The sequence below is a fragment of the Heteronotia binoei genome, chromosome 9 (genome assembly GCF_032191835.1).
Source record: "Heteronotia binoei isolate CCM8104 ecotype False Entrance Well chromosome 9, APGP_CSIRO_Hbin_v1, whole genome shotgun sequence".
Classification (NCBI taxonomy): Eukaryota; Metazoa; Chordata; class Lepidosauria; order Squamata; family Gekkonidae; genus Heteronotia; species Heteronotia binoei.
Genome location: NC_083231.1, coordinates 96279456 through 96296261, shown reverse-complemented (window position 1 = coordinate 96296261; position 16806 = coordinate 96279456). Strand labels below are relative to the sequence as shown.

The 16806-nt window shown below is 40.9% G+C and overlaps 1 protein-coding gene across 2 annotated transcripts in view; it reads left to right on the top strand.

Annotated features, from left to right (window-relative positions):
• The window catches only part of PDLIM5 (PDZ and LIM domain 5), a 192150-nt gene that overhangs the window by 140845 nt on the left and 34499 nt on the right, over positions 1 to 16806 (top strand). For both annotated transcript variants that reach the window (XM_060247048.1, XM_060247047.1), the window contains one exon: positions 9063 to 9247. In XM_060247048.1, coding sequence (XP_060103031.1) covers positions 9063 to 9247 — 185 coding nt within the window. The remainder of the gene's footprint in view (positions 1 to 9062; positions 9248 to 16806) is intronic.

The window sequence follows — 16806 nt, the reverse complement described above, 5'->3', positions numbered from 1 at the left end:
AATCAGTGGCCCACCCAGTCAAATACTCTGTGTCACACAGTGGCTAAAACCCGGGTGCCATCAGGAGGTCCACCACTGGGAGGAGAACTCCAGAAGCCCTCCCACTGTTGCCCCCTAAGCACCAAGAATACAGAGTATCACTGCTCCAGACATAGTGTTTCATTTATACATTGTGACTAATAGAGAGCTTTGTTTCTCCGGTCTCCTCTTAAAGCTGTTTGTGCTTATAGTTGCTACCATTTTCTGCAGCAGTGAATTCCACATGTTAATTATTCTTTGGGTGAAGATAAAGTTTGCCCACATCAAAAAAAAGGCTATATACATTGCTGATGTCAAGACTGTAAATTAATGTCACCTGCCTGTGACAAAACGTCATATTGCAATCCAACATCCCTAAGTTATGCTGTGGGTGATCCACAGGACATGTCTAAGGAAAATCCTGATGGCCAAGGTTGTTTAGTCAACCAGTCTGTCTCACCAGAGAGAGGAAAGCTCCTTGAAATGACTGCTGCATCACTTTCAGAATTTCCAGTAGAGGACATGGCAGCTTGTTTGTACCCAGTGCTGTTTGAGTGTGCTTTTGCACTAACTCCAATGAATGGCTCAGCAAACACTCAATATGATCTTCAGTAATTTGGTGGCATCTTCATAACTGGTGACTGTGATGTGATGCAAACACACAGAATCACATCAGTGAAAAACACAGCAAAAACAATTGTGAGCCTAGCAAAGACAATTTCAGAAAAGGGAAGATATAAATGTTTTAATAAATAAATAAAAAGTAAAAATAAATAAAAGTAAAAATAAAAATAAGAACGAAGTTTGAGTCCAGTGGTGCCGTTAAGACCAACAAAATTAAATTCTGGGTATAAGCTTTCATTTGTGCACACACTTCTTCAGATGCCAGATAGATGAAAGTATGTAAGAGACAGAGGGGAAGCGTGATGAAATATTTGCTACATAACACTTTCCTCATGAAGAGGTCTAGAGAGTGTACTTTGCGGTACTTTATAGAGATCTGTTTGAAATTTGATTTATTTTTAAAAGTTATGTCCCATCATTCTTCTGTTAAGGAGGTATATGTTGGGTTCCCAGAATGTGGTCCATTCATGTACTGCTCAGACCCTAATTAAGCTGTATTATGTGCCTTCCAACCTTATCCAGATTGCAGGCCTGTATTTGCATTATTTTTCATTGTTATTTGGCAGTCAAGTACTTTAATTTCCAACATCATGGGACAAAAAATATGTAAAAGGGGATTGGAAGAAAAATTGATATTGTTAATATAACAAGAGCCCAAATTCTCTCATGACTGTAACAGGATATTATTTTGCTTTATTTCCTTTTATAAATCTCAGTGTGATGTAAAACAGGCTTTAAATAATACTTGAATATTATGTCAAGATAAGAGTTAAGTGCTAGACTTAGCAAAAGATGACTGTTTTTCTTATTGGTTTTCATTATTCTGAAAACCATTATACAGGCACTTTGTATCAAAACCAGTTCCCAAAAGCAACCGCAAAATAGGTCCCTAATGGGTCCAGGATTTGGGTACCTTGCAGATAAATTGAAGAGGTAAGGCATGCAAACAAAGAATTCTCTGATGCTTCCTTGGGTTTGCTTTTCAAAGTTAGAATAGCAAACAGTACACCCGTTTTGTAACCTTAGGACACCAGCATGTACCTGACCTTAACAGTTGCTGGAGCCTGTGTTGAGAGTGGCTGCTCCACTCTGCCTGCTCCAAAAAGCTTTGTGTTGATTTTAGATTTTCGTATTCAGTGACCATATACATCCTTACTTGCCTTACAAAGCAGTACAAGGAGGTAAACCTGCTTGTGTGTTAAAGTACAATTTTTCTTGACTGAAAAATCAGCTGCGTAGTCAATTTCCCTCACAAAGGGACTGACTAGATTACAGCAGTTATCTCTTTCCTTTAAAAGCCACAAGATAGATTTCCTTGTTCTTCAGGAATACAAATTTATTTCGTAACTAGTTTTATTTAGTTCTACAGGAATATAAATTTAGGTAAAAGAAGAGTAACAAAATGTATTACCTTCAAGCAGTTTGTCCTTATCTGATTTACAGAAAATGGTTTTAGCAAGTGCTTTCCATTCTTTTTTTGTTTATCATAGTGACTTTACTCGAAGTGGCTTTCTTACTCTGTTTCTTTCTTTATTGGTCACTACAGCTAATTTATTAGTCACGACAAATTTTGTAAATTCAGATGAGATTCTTTTGCACTTGAGTCTGATTTGGTCTCGGTGGACTTGAAATAGGTTTCAGAACCTTAAGATTGCTTGTGAAATACTGTCATATTGTAACCATAGAAGTCAACCGGATAAAATATCAGATTTCAGACACATTATCAGTATGATGTTCTGCTGCACATTGAAATGAGATGAGAATATCATTTCCATTGTCTGGGTGGAGGCAAGTCAGAGATATCTAATCTTGCTAACTTCATCAGTTAAAAACACCTATTCTTCAATGAGAAAATTAGTACATCTCATCTTTTGTCTGGTTGTACCAAAGCTAACATGGTGTTTATTGCATGCCTTATACTGCTCCTATTACATTGCTAAATTTTGTAATCTGCCTTCAGTCTCAGTGAGAAAGGCATACTATGAAGCAAATAAAGAAAATTACAGTTTGCAATTTTGGATTACAAAGTTAGAAAACCATGCCATGAAAACAAGAACAGCATACAGCAAACAGTGCCATAAATGACAGCCCTTTTCCCTTTGTAAAAGCATTCTCTTCAGCAGTTCCATTTTCCTGCATCCCTATTCCCTTTGTAATAATGAAAAATACCATTTGCACATGTTGCAGAATAGAAACCCTCTCAGGCAAGCTGTCCGCAAAGTGGGAGCCACAGCAGAGAACACTGCAGAACGGGCAGCTGCTGATCTTACCCATCTAATGGGTAGCAGCAAATCATCAGGAGACTTACCTCAGATGAGCACGGCTGGCACCATGGGGGCATATTAAGAGAGAAGGTGATTGAGAAGCCTTGAATTGAACACAGGGACTGACTGATAATTGGAGAACAAGTATAATATGCTTTAATTCCCAATAATAATCAAGCTGTGGCATTCTGTACCAGCTGTAGTTTCCAGATTGTTTTTGAGAGCAGGCCCAAGTACAGTTTATAACAGTAATCTAGGCAAAGCCATTAATGAGTTCTCCTAAAATGCTAAATAGCTTATAGAACCCTACAAGACATATCCCACACTGATGTCAACTAATTTCCCATAGCAACCTTCTGAATTTGATCCCTAAGGAAAGACTTAAGCCAATCCAGAGCACATCCTCTGACCTTCTTCTGCTTCCAGATGTCTTAAGAATATGGAGATAATTAGCTTAAAGCCTGTCTGGCCTGAAACTGGTCTGAAAGGTGTCTCCAGCAGATGTGTCATTGAGGAAAACCTGGAGCTGTTCTGCAATTTCCACCCCCTCACACTGGAGCCCAAAGTGCACCTAGAAATGCTGTTCCTGGGATACTGAAGGAGCCGCATAAAGGGGAATCCAGGAGTATGTAGCAGGAGTGGGGAATTGCAACAGTCTCTATTTATGAAATTTATGTTTACGAAATTCCTTTGCAGGATCCAAACCATATTCTACTTTAGTCATCCTTAAAGTCCCTTGGCTGTTGTCAGGAAGAATGATTAGAACATTAGCTATTTGCTTGGCTTGAGAGAAGCAGCAGCATCCATGCTCCTGTGAAATATCAGGGAAGGGTATTTTCTTCAGGGCTGCCATACAGGCGAGAAAGAGTGGCAGCAGCAGAAGATGCAGCAGTAGAGGACCAAAATGAAACTGTTGTGTTTAGAATGAGGGCAAAGTCACCTTTCTGGAATCTCCTCTTCTATATTTCCAGTGCATCAACCAGTGATTAATTTCAGCTTAAGGCAAAGAATATATTTTGTTTAAATGCAAAACTCTAATATTCCAAGGTTGTTTTTTTTAAAGCAGCAATTGCCTTTGTTGCTGTTTGTATTGTATATTTATGGATCTGGACCATAATTTTTTTGGGGCAGCAATGTAGTTGAGCGGTGGAAAAATATATAAAATAAATAAGTGAATGGCTACCATTAATTCTTACTGATGGAAAGCAAAGCACTGTATTTAAGGACAAGCTTGATGATGTGGGCTGTCATGTTAGTATGTTGCCCCATGTGCACATAAGACAGAAGTAGGATAGTCCAGGCTGGCCTGATCTCATCAAATCGCAGAAACTAAGTATTTGGATGGGGCACCTCCAAGGCAGGTAATGGCAAACTGCCTCTGAATGTCTCTTGCTTTAAAAATCTTATGGGCCAGCTGTGACTTGACAGCACTTTCACCACCAGGTGACATCTGATTTTTACTTTGGAAGGCAGCACAGATAAGCAAAACTGGGTTCCTTCCCTTTCCCTGCCTTGCTTCTGTATGGTCTGTTCTTCAGGGGCTTCTCTACCATGCCCACTTACTTCCAATACTTAAAGTGAACTGGCCTGAGAAAAGAGTGGAAATAAAATATTCAACTTACCTCATCTTGTCCAGTCCACTTTATGTCTGAATAAGACAGATAATGACCAAGCAGAATGGCTGCTCTGTTGTGTTTAGTTTTGCCTTCAGGGAGCAGAGAGAGAAGAATGTGGAAGAACAAGAGCTGGTGCCAGAAAGGCATGTCTGCAGGAGATCCCAAGGGATATTGCATGAAAGAAAGTGAGAGACTGAGAGAGCATACCAGGGAATATATATAAGAAGGGAGGGGATAGGACAACTGAGATGGAGCAAGATGGTCCAAGTGGTTGAAGCTTTCTCATTGCTATGGATGTACATTTTTTTCCGCAGTGTTTTTTAGTTCGGGTCTGTTGAGCCCCCTAAAAAAATTGGGATTCAAAAAAAAAAAAAATCCCAGATCCAAATTCCAGTAAAGTATTCAGATCTGGGATTTTTTTTGAGGGGGTTCAGTAGACCCAAACTGAAAAATACAGAGGGGGAAAAAGACAACAGGAAAGCTACAACAAACAGTTGAGAAGTGGCTCAACAGGAGCTCTTTTGGGTTGTCTCTTTAAACTAGACTGCTGAAAACAGCTCGCAAAGCAGCTGGTCTTGGGGGAGAACTCTTTCCACAAGCTCTGCTGGGGCTCTCCTGGACTGCCTAACAGAGCCTGCCAGACATCCAGTCTCGTGGGGAGAGTTCTCCCCATAGTATCTGCTATGCAGCCCTGTTTTAACCGGACTGCCCAGTAGAGCCCACCAAGCAGCCAATCCTGCATGGAAAATTCTCCTGCAAACTCCCCGGGGGCTCTTCTCAGCAGTTTAGTCGATCAGCCCCAAAGAGCCCCAGCTGAGCTGGCAGGGAGAGTGTTCCCCCTTGACTGTTTTGTGGGCTGTCTTCTGCAGTCCTTTAAGCACCCCCTGTTTAAAGGGACTGCAGAAGTAAGCCCCAAAACAGCTGAGTGGCAGAAGCAATCTCCTCCAGCCCTTCATCTGTTGTTTGGGTTTGCCAGTAATTCCCAAATACATCCAGGATTTTTCAGGGGGTTGGTTCTCCTGAAAACTACTGCTCACATTTTTTTTCAGGTATATTTTTGGTTTGGGTAGACTCTAATGCACACCACTACCCATTGTTTCCCTCCTGTCTGTGAAATGTAGTCCCCCTTTCATTGATCCCTTTTATTAAAATAAATCTTAGTTATATCAGTCACTAGTGATTGCAGCCTAGCTATGTTAAGTTTTAAACCTATTTTCTAGATAGAATTAAGAAAATGAAAGCTGAGAACGTCTGCTATATCTTCATAAGGAGCAAGTTTGTACATCATTCAAACACGTGACTGCTTTTTTTTTCCAAAAAAAAGTTTGACTGCTGTCTCAATGAAATGAATCTGGGGAATCATATCTGGGGTAGTTTTAGTGATTTCAGGGCTAGGCAAACATCTGGGATGGGTCCCCACCCACTGGCCTGCCTCTTTAAGGGGAGAGGGGAGAAGAAAGATCCTTCATGGGCAGGCCAACCAGAATGAGGGAGAAGTGCCAATCCTGACCTATCTGGCCCTGACAAATACCTGCAGCTCCTGGGCAGCCCTCTCCTACAGCCTGGATCATGGAGCAGTGGCAGGAATTGACACATGCCCAGCTGGTACAGCACTGGCATGAGAACAGGCAAGGGAAGCTGCAGAATCCTTACTTCCTGCCATTCTTTGTGCTTCCTTTCTCTCTCCTGTGGAGAACCAGCTGGACGGTGCAGGGGCAGACAGCAGCTGCACCAATCCCCAGCCAATTTTTCTCCCTGGTTTTATAGAGTCACAGTAAGGACAGCAGCTGGCATCAATGGCCACTGGTTGGGGAAGGAGCAAGTGAGGCTTCAGCTTCTGCTCAATCCCTTAACTGCTTGGAGTTGTGGCACCATAGTAGCAGCAGAAAGGACAGCTACAGGGAAGGCTTCAGGCCCAGTGGGGCCTCCCCACAGCTTGGGGTCTCCATAGCTAAGACAGCTCCTGTATATCATTTCCGGGAAAGCCTTATCAAACACCAACAGGCCTTAAAGGCAGTGGGAAAGAGAAATTCCTTGTTAGTTCGTTTCTCTTGAATTCCTTTTCAAGGTGGGAGAGCTAACTCCTTTGAAGAATATCTCCAGTTGTCATGGGACTCATTCTCTCTTTTCTTTGCTGGATGTGTTAAATGAGCTTGACAGATGAGAAACTCTGTGTTGCTGTTTCTCAATATTATTGTGGGATTTTCTTCCCCCCAAACACTGACCCATTAATCAGTCTCTGACTTATGCATGGAATTATGTTAGAAAGCTGACTGCTATCGAAGTTGGTGCTTTTTAAGTTGGCACCTCGCATATCAACAGCATTTCCATGATTACTTGAGTGTTGATATTAAGATCACTATAGGAAGAAAACCCAGAGGGGAGTGCAGCCTGAGGAAAAGTTTGGTGAAATAAATCTTATGAAAGCAATTTCCAATATTACTGGTGTGTGAGGCCTGCCGCAAAAATGTTGACAGAGAGATCCTCTTGCTAAGCTCGGTAGGTTTTTGAGTGAGTCATAAATCAAGAGTTTCATCTGAAGCCCACTTTTCAGCTAGGCTTCAGCCTTATTTCCTTCATTTTGTACAGCATCCATAGTTCATTTCAACACTATATATTACTATGATCAGTTTTCTACAAATATGTTCTGTCTGTCATAAGTAAGTTAGTTCTGCACCTTGCCCTGCCCTGCCCTGTGGCATTCACCTCATTCATGTAAGAGGGTGGGACAGAGAGGTCCTGGTGAGGAAGGCACCTGTAGTGTCAGGTACATTGCTTGATTTATTTCATAACTGAGCCAGTTTGGTGTAGTGGTTAAGTGTGCGGACTCTTATCTGGGAGAACCAGGTTTGATTCCCCACTCCTCCACTTGCCTCTGCTAGCATGGCCTTGGGTCAGCCATAGCTCTGGCAGAGGTTGTCCTTGAAAGGGCAGCTACTGTGAGAGCCCTCATCAGCCCCACCCACCTCACAGGGTGTCTGTTGTGGGGGAGGAAGGTAAAAGAGATTGTGAGCCGTTCTGAGACTCTTCGGAGTGGAGGGCAAGATATAAATCCAATATCTTCTTCTTCTGAACCAAAATAAGGGTCTTAAAGATACATGAAACAGTGGTGGCCCAACACTACCCAATGGGAGCTATTTTAAAATATAAGATTATTGATATTCCCAGCCACTAAAGACTTTCTTGATTTTTGTTGAAGTTTTATATTGCTTCTGGAAATGAGCAAACTCAGGATTTGGTTGACTTGCAGAAGAAAGGGCAGCAGAAGCACTCTGGCAGCAGAAGCATCAGTCTTTTAGTGAGGCTGTGTAGTTTGTTAAAAAATCTGAATTTGGTAGGATACTTTTCGTCTGTTGGCTGGACTGCAAATTGTGATTTCCTTTCTTCAGGACTTGTAGCTCATTACTTTGCCTCTTTTTATAGAGTGTTATACTAAAATTAGATGGTTTACAAGAGTTAAATTCTGAGAGAGTTTATTTTATTCTTAAATCAACCTATGATCTTTGTGTGTGTGTGGTGCGCCGTTGTTTGCAAGTCTGTGGGATGTGCGGGTGTATCTTCATCAGCTCTAACAATATGAGCAGATGATTACTGGATCTGTGTGGGAGCAACTATAGAGGAAGATTAAACATGCACCTTGAGGTATAATGCAGATGTAAAGCAATCCAATATGCTTACCTTCCCTGTGTAAGATTTATACCTGGTCTACACATGCAGAAGATAGTAGTGAGAAGGTAAACTCTGCTATACTAAATTATTCACAAAGTTGCTTGGAAAAATTATTAGGGACGCTTGATAAAATTAGGATCCTACTGTAGAATTTTGCATCATTTAGTCTGTCATGTTAATACTTACACTTTGATTCAGTGCTATTTTTGGATTTCTGGTTGGTTCTGCAACCATAATCCTATTGCATTGTTTGAGTGTCCCATCCATCAACTGTGTTGATTCATTCTGTATAGTCTGCTTGAATCCAAGTAAGTAAATATACTTACTTCAGGTGGTGAGTGATGGGTTATAACTAGCACAGCATGTGAAGAGTTAAGTTATATTTTTTCCTGATGTGAATTTTTTTAATGTTAAAGAATATACATTTGGCCCTCCTTGCAGTTTGAACTGGTGCAGTCCATAGGACTATCTTGTTTTGCTGTATGTTTAAGCTGAGCCTTAAGGTGTGGCTCACAGTGTGTACCTAGCAATGAGAAGTCAGTATTTGATGAGGTTGCCAACTTCCAGGTAAGGCCTGGAGACCTCCCATAATTTTAACTGATCTCCAGACTGCAGAGATCAGTTCGCTTGGGGGAAAGGGCTGCTTTGAGTGAGTGAGTGACATTATAACTCTTTGAGGTCCCTCCTCTCCTAAAACTTTACCTTCCCCAGGTTCCAACCCCAAATCTACTGAAGTTTGGAACCCTAGTATTTAAGAATATAATTTAGTAATGTCTGCCAAATTCCTGCTGCAAATTTACAAGTGTTTTCATCTAACTTCCTCTTACCATTGTTTTGGTATAGTAATAGATAATGTTTTGTTTCTGAATAGTGACTCTCTGGAGCAGCCACAGCTCACCACTTATGCCGCAACCACAGTACGAAACATGCCAGAAAGCCCAGAAAATGGTGCAAATAGACCAGTTTCTGCCAATACTGCATCTGCTCCAGGCTTCAAGGCAACAGGACCTCAGTATGCAGTCAAAACCTCAGGCTGGCAGTCTTCCAATCAACCAGGTAAATACACCAACTGCTTTATTTTGTTCATTTACAAACTTGTGTGTTGGTTGCCTTATTTTGCTCACATGTCTTGAGTCTTGGTGAGAAAAGTTGTCTGTAAATAATGTAAATGACATGTCTTTTACTGCATAGTTTAAAAATAGCTTATTAATTTTAATAAAGCACAAAAAGCATGCTCCTAGTACCAACATGGAGCAAATAACAATTCTTTCAGCATATAGCTAATAAAAATTATACTCTTGCCACAGGGTTCTTTCTCTGTTTGTGTCAGGGCAGAAATTGCCAATCCAATATATCCATATAGAAAAAAATAAGAATAATAGATTGCCAAATTATAAATGAACCTGTATTCTTCTCTTGTACCTCATTCACATACTGCCTTAGATAGTAGTTCATTTGTATATTGTATACAGGAGGGACTTCTCCCAAAGCATATATAATCTTTGGTATGAAATGGGGCCATTGTTGAAAGAGGTGGAAAAGCAACATGAGGTGTCTACATATGTTGGTTTCAGTTCATGGTAAAGGTCAGTTTTTGGGCAGAGACTGTGAAGAAGAGGCTAACTTCTTCACCCCTCATGCTTATATGCTCCCGCTACTTGTGTGAACTAGCTGTTAATAAAACCGGTTACTATATTCCATAATGTCCAGTTTCTCTAGCCAGAGCTCCACATCTGGGTCTGTCATACTTTTCTTTAATAGGGAAGTTCAGTTCTTAATTAAAGTTTTTCTAAAGGTTTTCTTCTCAGACCTATACATTGTCAGTCTGCCATAGTAATTTTATGTCTGTTTTGTTCATAAACGCACGTTGTCTTACTGGGATTTTGTATGCTTCCAATGTTATTGACAAAGAATGTGTTGCTGTGTCGTCTATCAGTTGTATTAGATTGTATGTGAAAAGATTGCCCTGCCATTTAATATTTAAATATATTTTAAAAGCTAAATTTTTAAAGAAGTTCTGGACAAATGATTAGTACAATTCATAATGTAGAACTCATTTCATCCTCCTTCCATAACTTCCACTATGAATGAAAAACTGATCATGAGGTGTCTGTTCTAGAGAATATATACCACAAGGTCTTTAAAAATTTGTTAAGTTAGGCTTATATATTTCAAAAGCTTTTTTTTGTGCACAAGGCTGTATTTCACTAGCTTAACCTATCTTCCTTAACTTCTTGTGCTGTGCAGTAAATTAGGAGTACATGTGTAGCAGGCTGAGGAACAGTATTCAGCTTTAAATACAAATTCACATCTGGTTGTGTCTCATTTTAGCAATTTAATGTAACGTACGTACAGTCCCTGAAGCCATATCTACAGCAGTCTTAAAAGAAAGTGGTGGCCCTATCCTATGCCTTAGAACACAAGAGCAAGCCATAGAACATACGTAGTTTCCCCAGGGATTCTGTCAATACTGTCAGCACTGCTGCTCCATCCTCTGCTTTGGACAAACAGTCTCTATGACAAAGAATAAATGGACATAAATCTGACATTTGAAACCACAACATTCAAAGACCAGTGGAGGAAATTTTTAACCTTCCAGGATGTTCAGTTGCTGACCTAAGAGTAGCCATTCTCTTACAAAGGAATTTCAAAGGAAGACTTTCATTAGAGAGACTGCTGAATTGCAGTTGATAATGAAGCTCAAAACAGTGCATCCTCCTGGACTGAATTGAGATCTAGGCTTTCTATCTCATTAGTGCTGATTTCTCCATGCCTACTACTACTCTGCACATCACCCGCATAATCAGGGTGGAATTCTAGCAGGAGGCCATACCCTCATGATGTAGCCAATCCTCCATGAGCTTACAAAAAAGAGCCTTGCAAGCTCTTAGAGATTGGCTATATCAAGGATGTGTGGCTTAATATGCTAAAGTGCTCCTGATAGAATTCCACCTCTGCACATGTCTGCTATTGTCATTTGGCATCTGAAATCATTCCACTCTTCAAGATATAAGGACATTATGGCCACACATTCTACCTGTATCTGAAGAAGTGAACAGTGACTCATGAAAACTCATACCCTGTCACTGATTTTGTTAGTCTTTAAGGTGCTATTGAATTCTTGCTCTTTTCTATCATCAGTACCCATAATTCTGTGTTGCAGGGATGTCTTATCAGAACGCATCTAAAAAACCTACTAATTTTGCGATGTATAGTAGTGCCTTAGCTATGGCCTGTTTGGAAATTTTCCATTTACTAAGAGTTGCCTTTTAATAAGGAATAATCCCAAGCTTCTAAATAAACAATAGTTGTAACTTCCAGCTTTCTCACAAAAGCAAAATGATCTTTTCTTACCTGCTTCTGGCAGGGTTCAAGTTGTAAAGCAATATTTTCACCCATGCTATAAAGGGACTTCATACCTTTGAGAAATGTGCTTACAAGCTAGAAAATGAAATCTAATTCATTCCAAAATAAGAGAGAACATATGGTGTTAATGTGTTATTTTTAAAAAATAATGTCTCTATAGTATATTCTTGAATTACAAAATGGTTTAATAAAATGAATACGTCGTCAGGCTTTGGAGTTGTGAAACTTCAAAGTATCCTCAAGATGGCGATAAATCATCACTTCTCTGCCCTATTCAGCCAGCGTTTTTCTTAATGCAGGAAAAATGTGGCAGACGAAGTTAGGGTTGTTCTAAACCAAAGCTTGTGTTTTGAGTTCTGTGTGCTTTTTTCAAGTAAACTAAATCTAACAAAAATGCCCTTTAATATTAAACCTTCAGGATGTTTTGTGTGGTAGCTGTAAAGTGCTGGGTTTTGTAAGGTTTTATGTGATCTCCCAGAGGTTGCTAGGTATTTTGAAAACAGCATTAGAGAAGTTCATTTTACTACTTTCTTGCTCATATAAAGTTGTGAAGGTAACTATTGTATGCTGGTTGGCATTTATACATTGCCTTCCTTGTTTTGGTTCTCTACAAAAAAATATCATTGTGTTGACCTTGCTCTAGAGGTCTTGTGGTCAGTGTGGGAATCTGGCTGTACACAAGCAGGCTTTCCCATATGTGGCATAGGTGCCTTGTTAGTGGTGGTTGTGGTGGTTGTGGAAAGTGCTGAAAAGTCACATCTGACTTATGGCGACTCTGTAGGGTTTTCAAGGCAGGAGATAAACAGAGGTGGTTTATCCTTGCCTGCACTTCCTTAGTGGTTCTCTTCCAAATATTAACCAGGGCTGACCATGTTTAGCTTTTGAGAGCTGACCAGATCAGGCTAGATCAGCCAACAAAATGTCAAACTCAGTTGTTACGAGGGCTGGATCTGACATAAATGCCACTTCGTTGGACTGGGCCATGTATGCCATGAGATACCAGATATATAAACTTTATACAGATTATTTCAGATACCAAATGGCAATATCAGGTGTGAATGGATTAGGTGTTATAGGAAAAGGGGAGCAGGTGTGGAGATAAAAGCACTGGTAAAGAGACAGGAAACCTAGGTTTGGTATAGAAGGATTCAGTCCAAAAGGAGGCAAAAAATAAATGGAAATATGAATGTAAATAAGCCAGAACAAGTGAGCAGTGACTCACGGAGGCACATACCCTATCACAAATTTTGTTAGTCTTTAAGGTGCTACTGGACTCTTACTCTTTCTACACTATTAGAAGCCACAGCATTCAAAAACCAGTGGTGGTGGGGGGGACATTTAAACCTTCCAGGACATTCAGTTGCTGAATTTCAAAGGGAAATTAGAGAGGCTGATGAATTGCAATTGATAATGAAGCTGGACTGAACTGAGACCTAGGTTTCTTCTCTCATTACCAATGCCTGCTGTCATTTGGTAGCTGAAATCACTTCACTCTCCAAAACATAAGGAGAGGTGGATTCACACTCTAGTCTAGCTGTATCTGAAGAAGTTCATGCCCTTCCCACAAATTTTGTTAGTCATTAAGGGGCTACTGGACTCTTGCTCCCATCTGCTAATAAAGAATGCAAGCTGTGCACTTAGGCTTCTTCCCCCATCCCCATATCTTGGAAAGGGGGATCTCTCTAAGTGTCAGGGGACTCCTCTCCCTCTGTCTGTCTCTGTCTGGCATGGTGTCTCTGGCTTTCTTTCCTTCCTTCCCCCTCCCTTCCCCCCCCTTCCCCCCCTTCCCCCCCTCTGAAGCAGGCACACAAAAGCTTATACTTGGAATAAAATGTTGTTGTTGGTCTTCTTAAAAGTGGTATGGGCCTCTCTCTTTTTCTCTGGCATGCTCTCTTTCTTTCCCTCCTTCCTCCCCACTCTCTTACTGAAAAAGTGTGCAGGAATAAAATGTTGCTGATCTTCTTAAAAGTGCTAAGGGTCTCTCTCTCTAGCTCTTTCCTTCCCCGTCCATCCCCAGAGTAGGGGGAGGAGTCCTCGGGCATTCAAAGGAAGAGAGGCTTGGCTTTCTTTCCTCTGTGAAGCAGGAAAAAGGAGAGACTGGCAAAGCCAGCTTTGATGCTGGAAACAGGAAGGGGGCACAGGAAGTAGGAAGCAGCAGACCTGATTGGAGGTCTGCTCGTGAGCCTGATTGGACCCCTGCAGGGGCTGGATCCGTCCTGTGGACCATACAAGGCTGGATGGGGTGAGGAGATGCTTAAATGCAAAAAGAAATTATATATGGTGACTTATCTTTTTAATGAAAAATGTGGTTTTATTCTGAGAGTAACAATGTGGTTTTGAGTTTAATGGCAAGATGTGTTTGTTTATTTACTTTATTCATACCCTGGTTTCTCACCAATGGTGAAGTAAACTGGGTTATGACATCCTTTCTTTCTCCATTGTACTCTTGCAACAGCCAGGTGAGGTAGGTTTGGCTGTGTGGCTGACCTAGAGTTGTCCAGAGGGCCACAAAATAAGCTGAAGGATGCCGAGAAATGTACAGCTGTTGCAATTTTGTAAGCAAGGCACAGTCCTAAAGCCTGAAATTCTAGTGTGTTGCTGATACCTGTGTGGCACGGGTATAGTTGGTCATCATCCTGTGTTTTCGTAGAAGAGAAGACATGTGCTAAGGGCCAAACTACATATGTGAGTTTTTAATGAGTTGGGTCTAGGTTCCCTGCAACCTCACAGCAGCTGCAGGGGAGTAGTTACGCCTATCCTGTTTTGTCCCTAAGGTGGCAAGACAGTTTACAGCCAGTCTGAGACTGAATTAAAAACAACCACCCTTCTGTGCCAGTGGAAACTGCTTAGTGGGTCACTGCTTGGATCAAAGTAAGCCAAGCGTTTCAGAACTAAACAAAGAGCCACAAAGCTGATTCCAGACATATGTTTGCATTCAGATTCTTGTCCTGCTTCCTGGTTCCATTCTGCAGACCTTCAGCTTTGTCTTTGTGAAATCTGCTTCCCTGTACTTCAAAACTCCACAAACGGTATATTTGGATTTACTCCTAAACTTCTGAGTCACCTTTTAAATCCTATTTTAAAATTCAGGAAATTATCAATGTGGAAATTTAAAAGGTGAGCCAAACCTGAACAAGCAAGTCTGTGTGCTCATTTTCTGCAATTTCAGGTTAAATAATGAAAATTCAGATTGACAAAAGATAAGCTCTTGTGATACCAGTAGAAAAACCACTTACTTTAAGCTAAATTGTTTTCTACTTATCTAAACTGCTGTGACTGATTTGCAGTAAACTAATCTATATGAAATGCTTCAGTTCTCAAGATTTATACCAGTGCTGATTATTGTTAGTGTTATTTCTGGCCACAAAAGTATGACTGTAGTTTACCTACACACAGCGAAGTCACGGTTAAAAATCAGTGGTTTCCCTCCTGGTGCAAATAAGCCCTGCAGTTTCCATCTTGCAGATTGTGACCCGTGTACATTAGAATTCTGGTCCAGTCACATGATGTCATGGCATCACCCTGACACTTTAGACAAAAGATAGCTTGTGCAGCCACCCACAGCATGTAGAACTTGTGGTTCAGAACTGATTCATAAGTAAGAGCACCACCTACAGAATTACCACTTCCTAAAGCACATTAAAGTTTTTCTTGGAGATGGTTCATCCGTAAACTTCAGTGAACATGGCCCCGCTTAGCTTGCTAAATCTGATAAATTCACAGCCTTAGCGAGACTGCAGAGCAGACAGCCCAAGCAAATCACGTTAAATTGTTGATTATATGGGCTAAATGCAGATTTGTTGTGAAAACAGTACTATTATGGCCTACCTATTTAGTCCTGGTTCATATTTCTGTCTCAGGTTACTTAAATGCAGATTAGATTGATCAGCCTTAATAGCCCTTACTAGCTTGATCTTGTGAGAGCTTGGAAGCTAGCCAGAGTTGGCCATGTTTAGTACTTGGTTGGTGGACCACCAAGGAAAACTTGTGTTGCTGTGCAGTGGCAGTCAGCTCCGTTCATCTCTTGCCTTGAAAACTCCATGGTCCTGGAGTGGCACCGTAAGTTGATTTTGACTTGACAATGCACAAGTGTTACTTACAGATTCAGATTGATCACTTCTTTGAGGTATATTGAAGGGATGCTGACTCTTTTAAAAAGTGCAAATGCTCTTGAGACTGGTGTAGTACAGAGGTTAGAGATTAGAACTGAAATCTGGGAAACCTGGTTCAAATCCCAGTCTGTTATGAAGGTCAATGGCAGACTGCAGGCCAGTCAAACTCACTCAGACGTTTGCTGTAAAAATACAATGAGGAATGGAAAACTGTGTATACTGATCTGAGGACCTTGGAGTTAAGATGGGGTAAAATTGTGATCAATAGAGGTCAGCATATGTTTAGTTTATTGTAAACCACCTTGAGCTCCATAAGGAATAAGAGGGGCTAACAGGGCTTTTTTTGTAGCAGGAACTCCTTTGCATATTAGGCTGCACCCCCCTGAGGTAACCAATCCTCCAAGAACTTACAAGGCTCTTAGTACAGGGCCTACTTTAAGCTCTTGGAGGATTGGCTGCATCGGGCGGGGGTGGGGAGTGTAGCCTAATATGCAAAGGAGTTCCTGCTACAAAAAAAGCCCTGGGGGCTAATATTTCAAAGAAATAAAATATTGATTATTCAATCAATCCACATTATAGCGTGTTCTATGTCAGACCATCTTCACTCGGGTTAGGAAACTCTTATGGCTGGGGGCCCCTGGTGGGGATGGGGAATTTCCTGCCCCAGGTCATGTTGTCCAGCCTTGGCAGGAGAAAAACTGAAAAGAAAATAAGGCATCGTCTACTTACAGTAAATTATCTACATAGAGTTTCTGGTCATTCCTAGAGCTACCACTTGTCAGTCCTGGATAGCTCTAGGAATTGCTAGAATCTCTATGATAAGTATTTCCTGTATGTAGACAATGCCTTATTTTTCTTTTTAACTTTTCTCCCAGGATACTCCCCACACCCTCCCACCAGTTACCAAGCACTGCCTGGTAACCTTAGAAAATCTTGAAAAGGGAATAGAACAGTGTATTTGTGAAATGTGGCTTCTGTTTTGCAACCCATTTTGTTCCCGGGTGCTAAAATGAAGTGCAGTACTGATTTATACTTAATTTTCAACTGCATTGCCTGTAATGAAACTTCAGAATAGAGCAGGATGCAAATTTAAGTGAAGGCTTTTTTCCTCCTCGCTAACAGGTATTGTGTAACTTG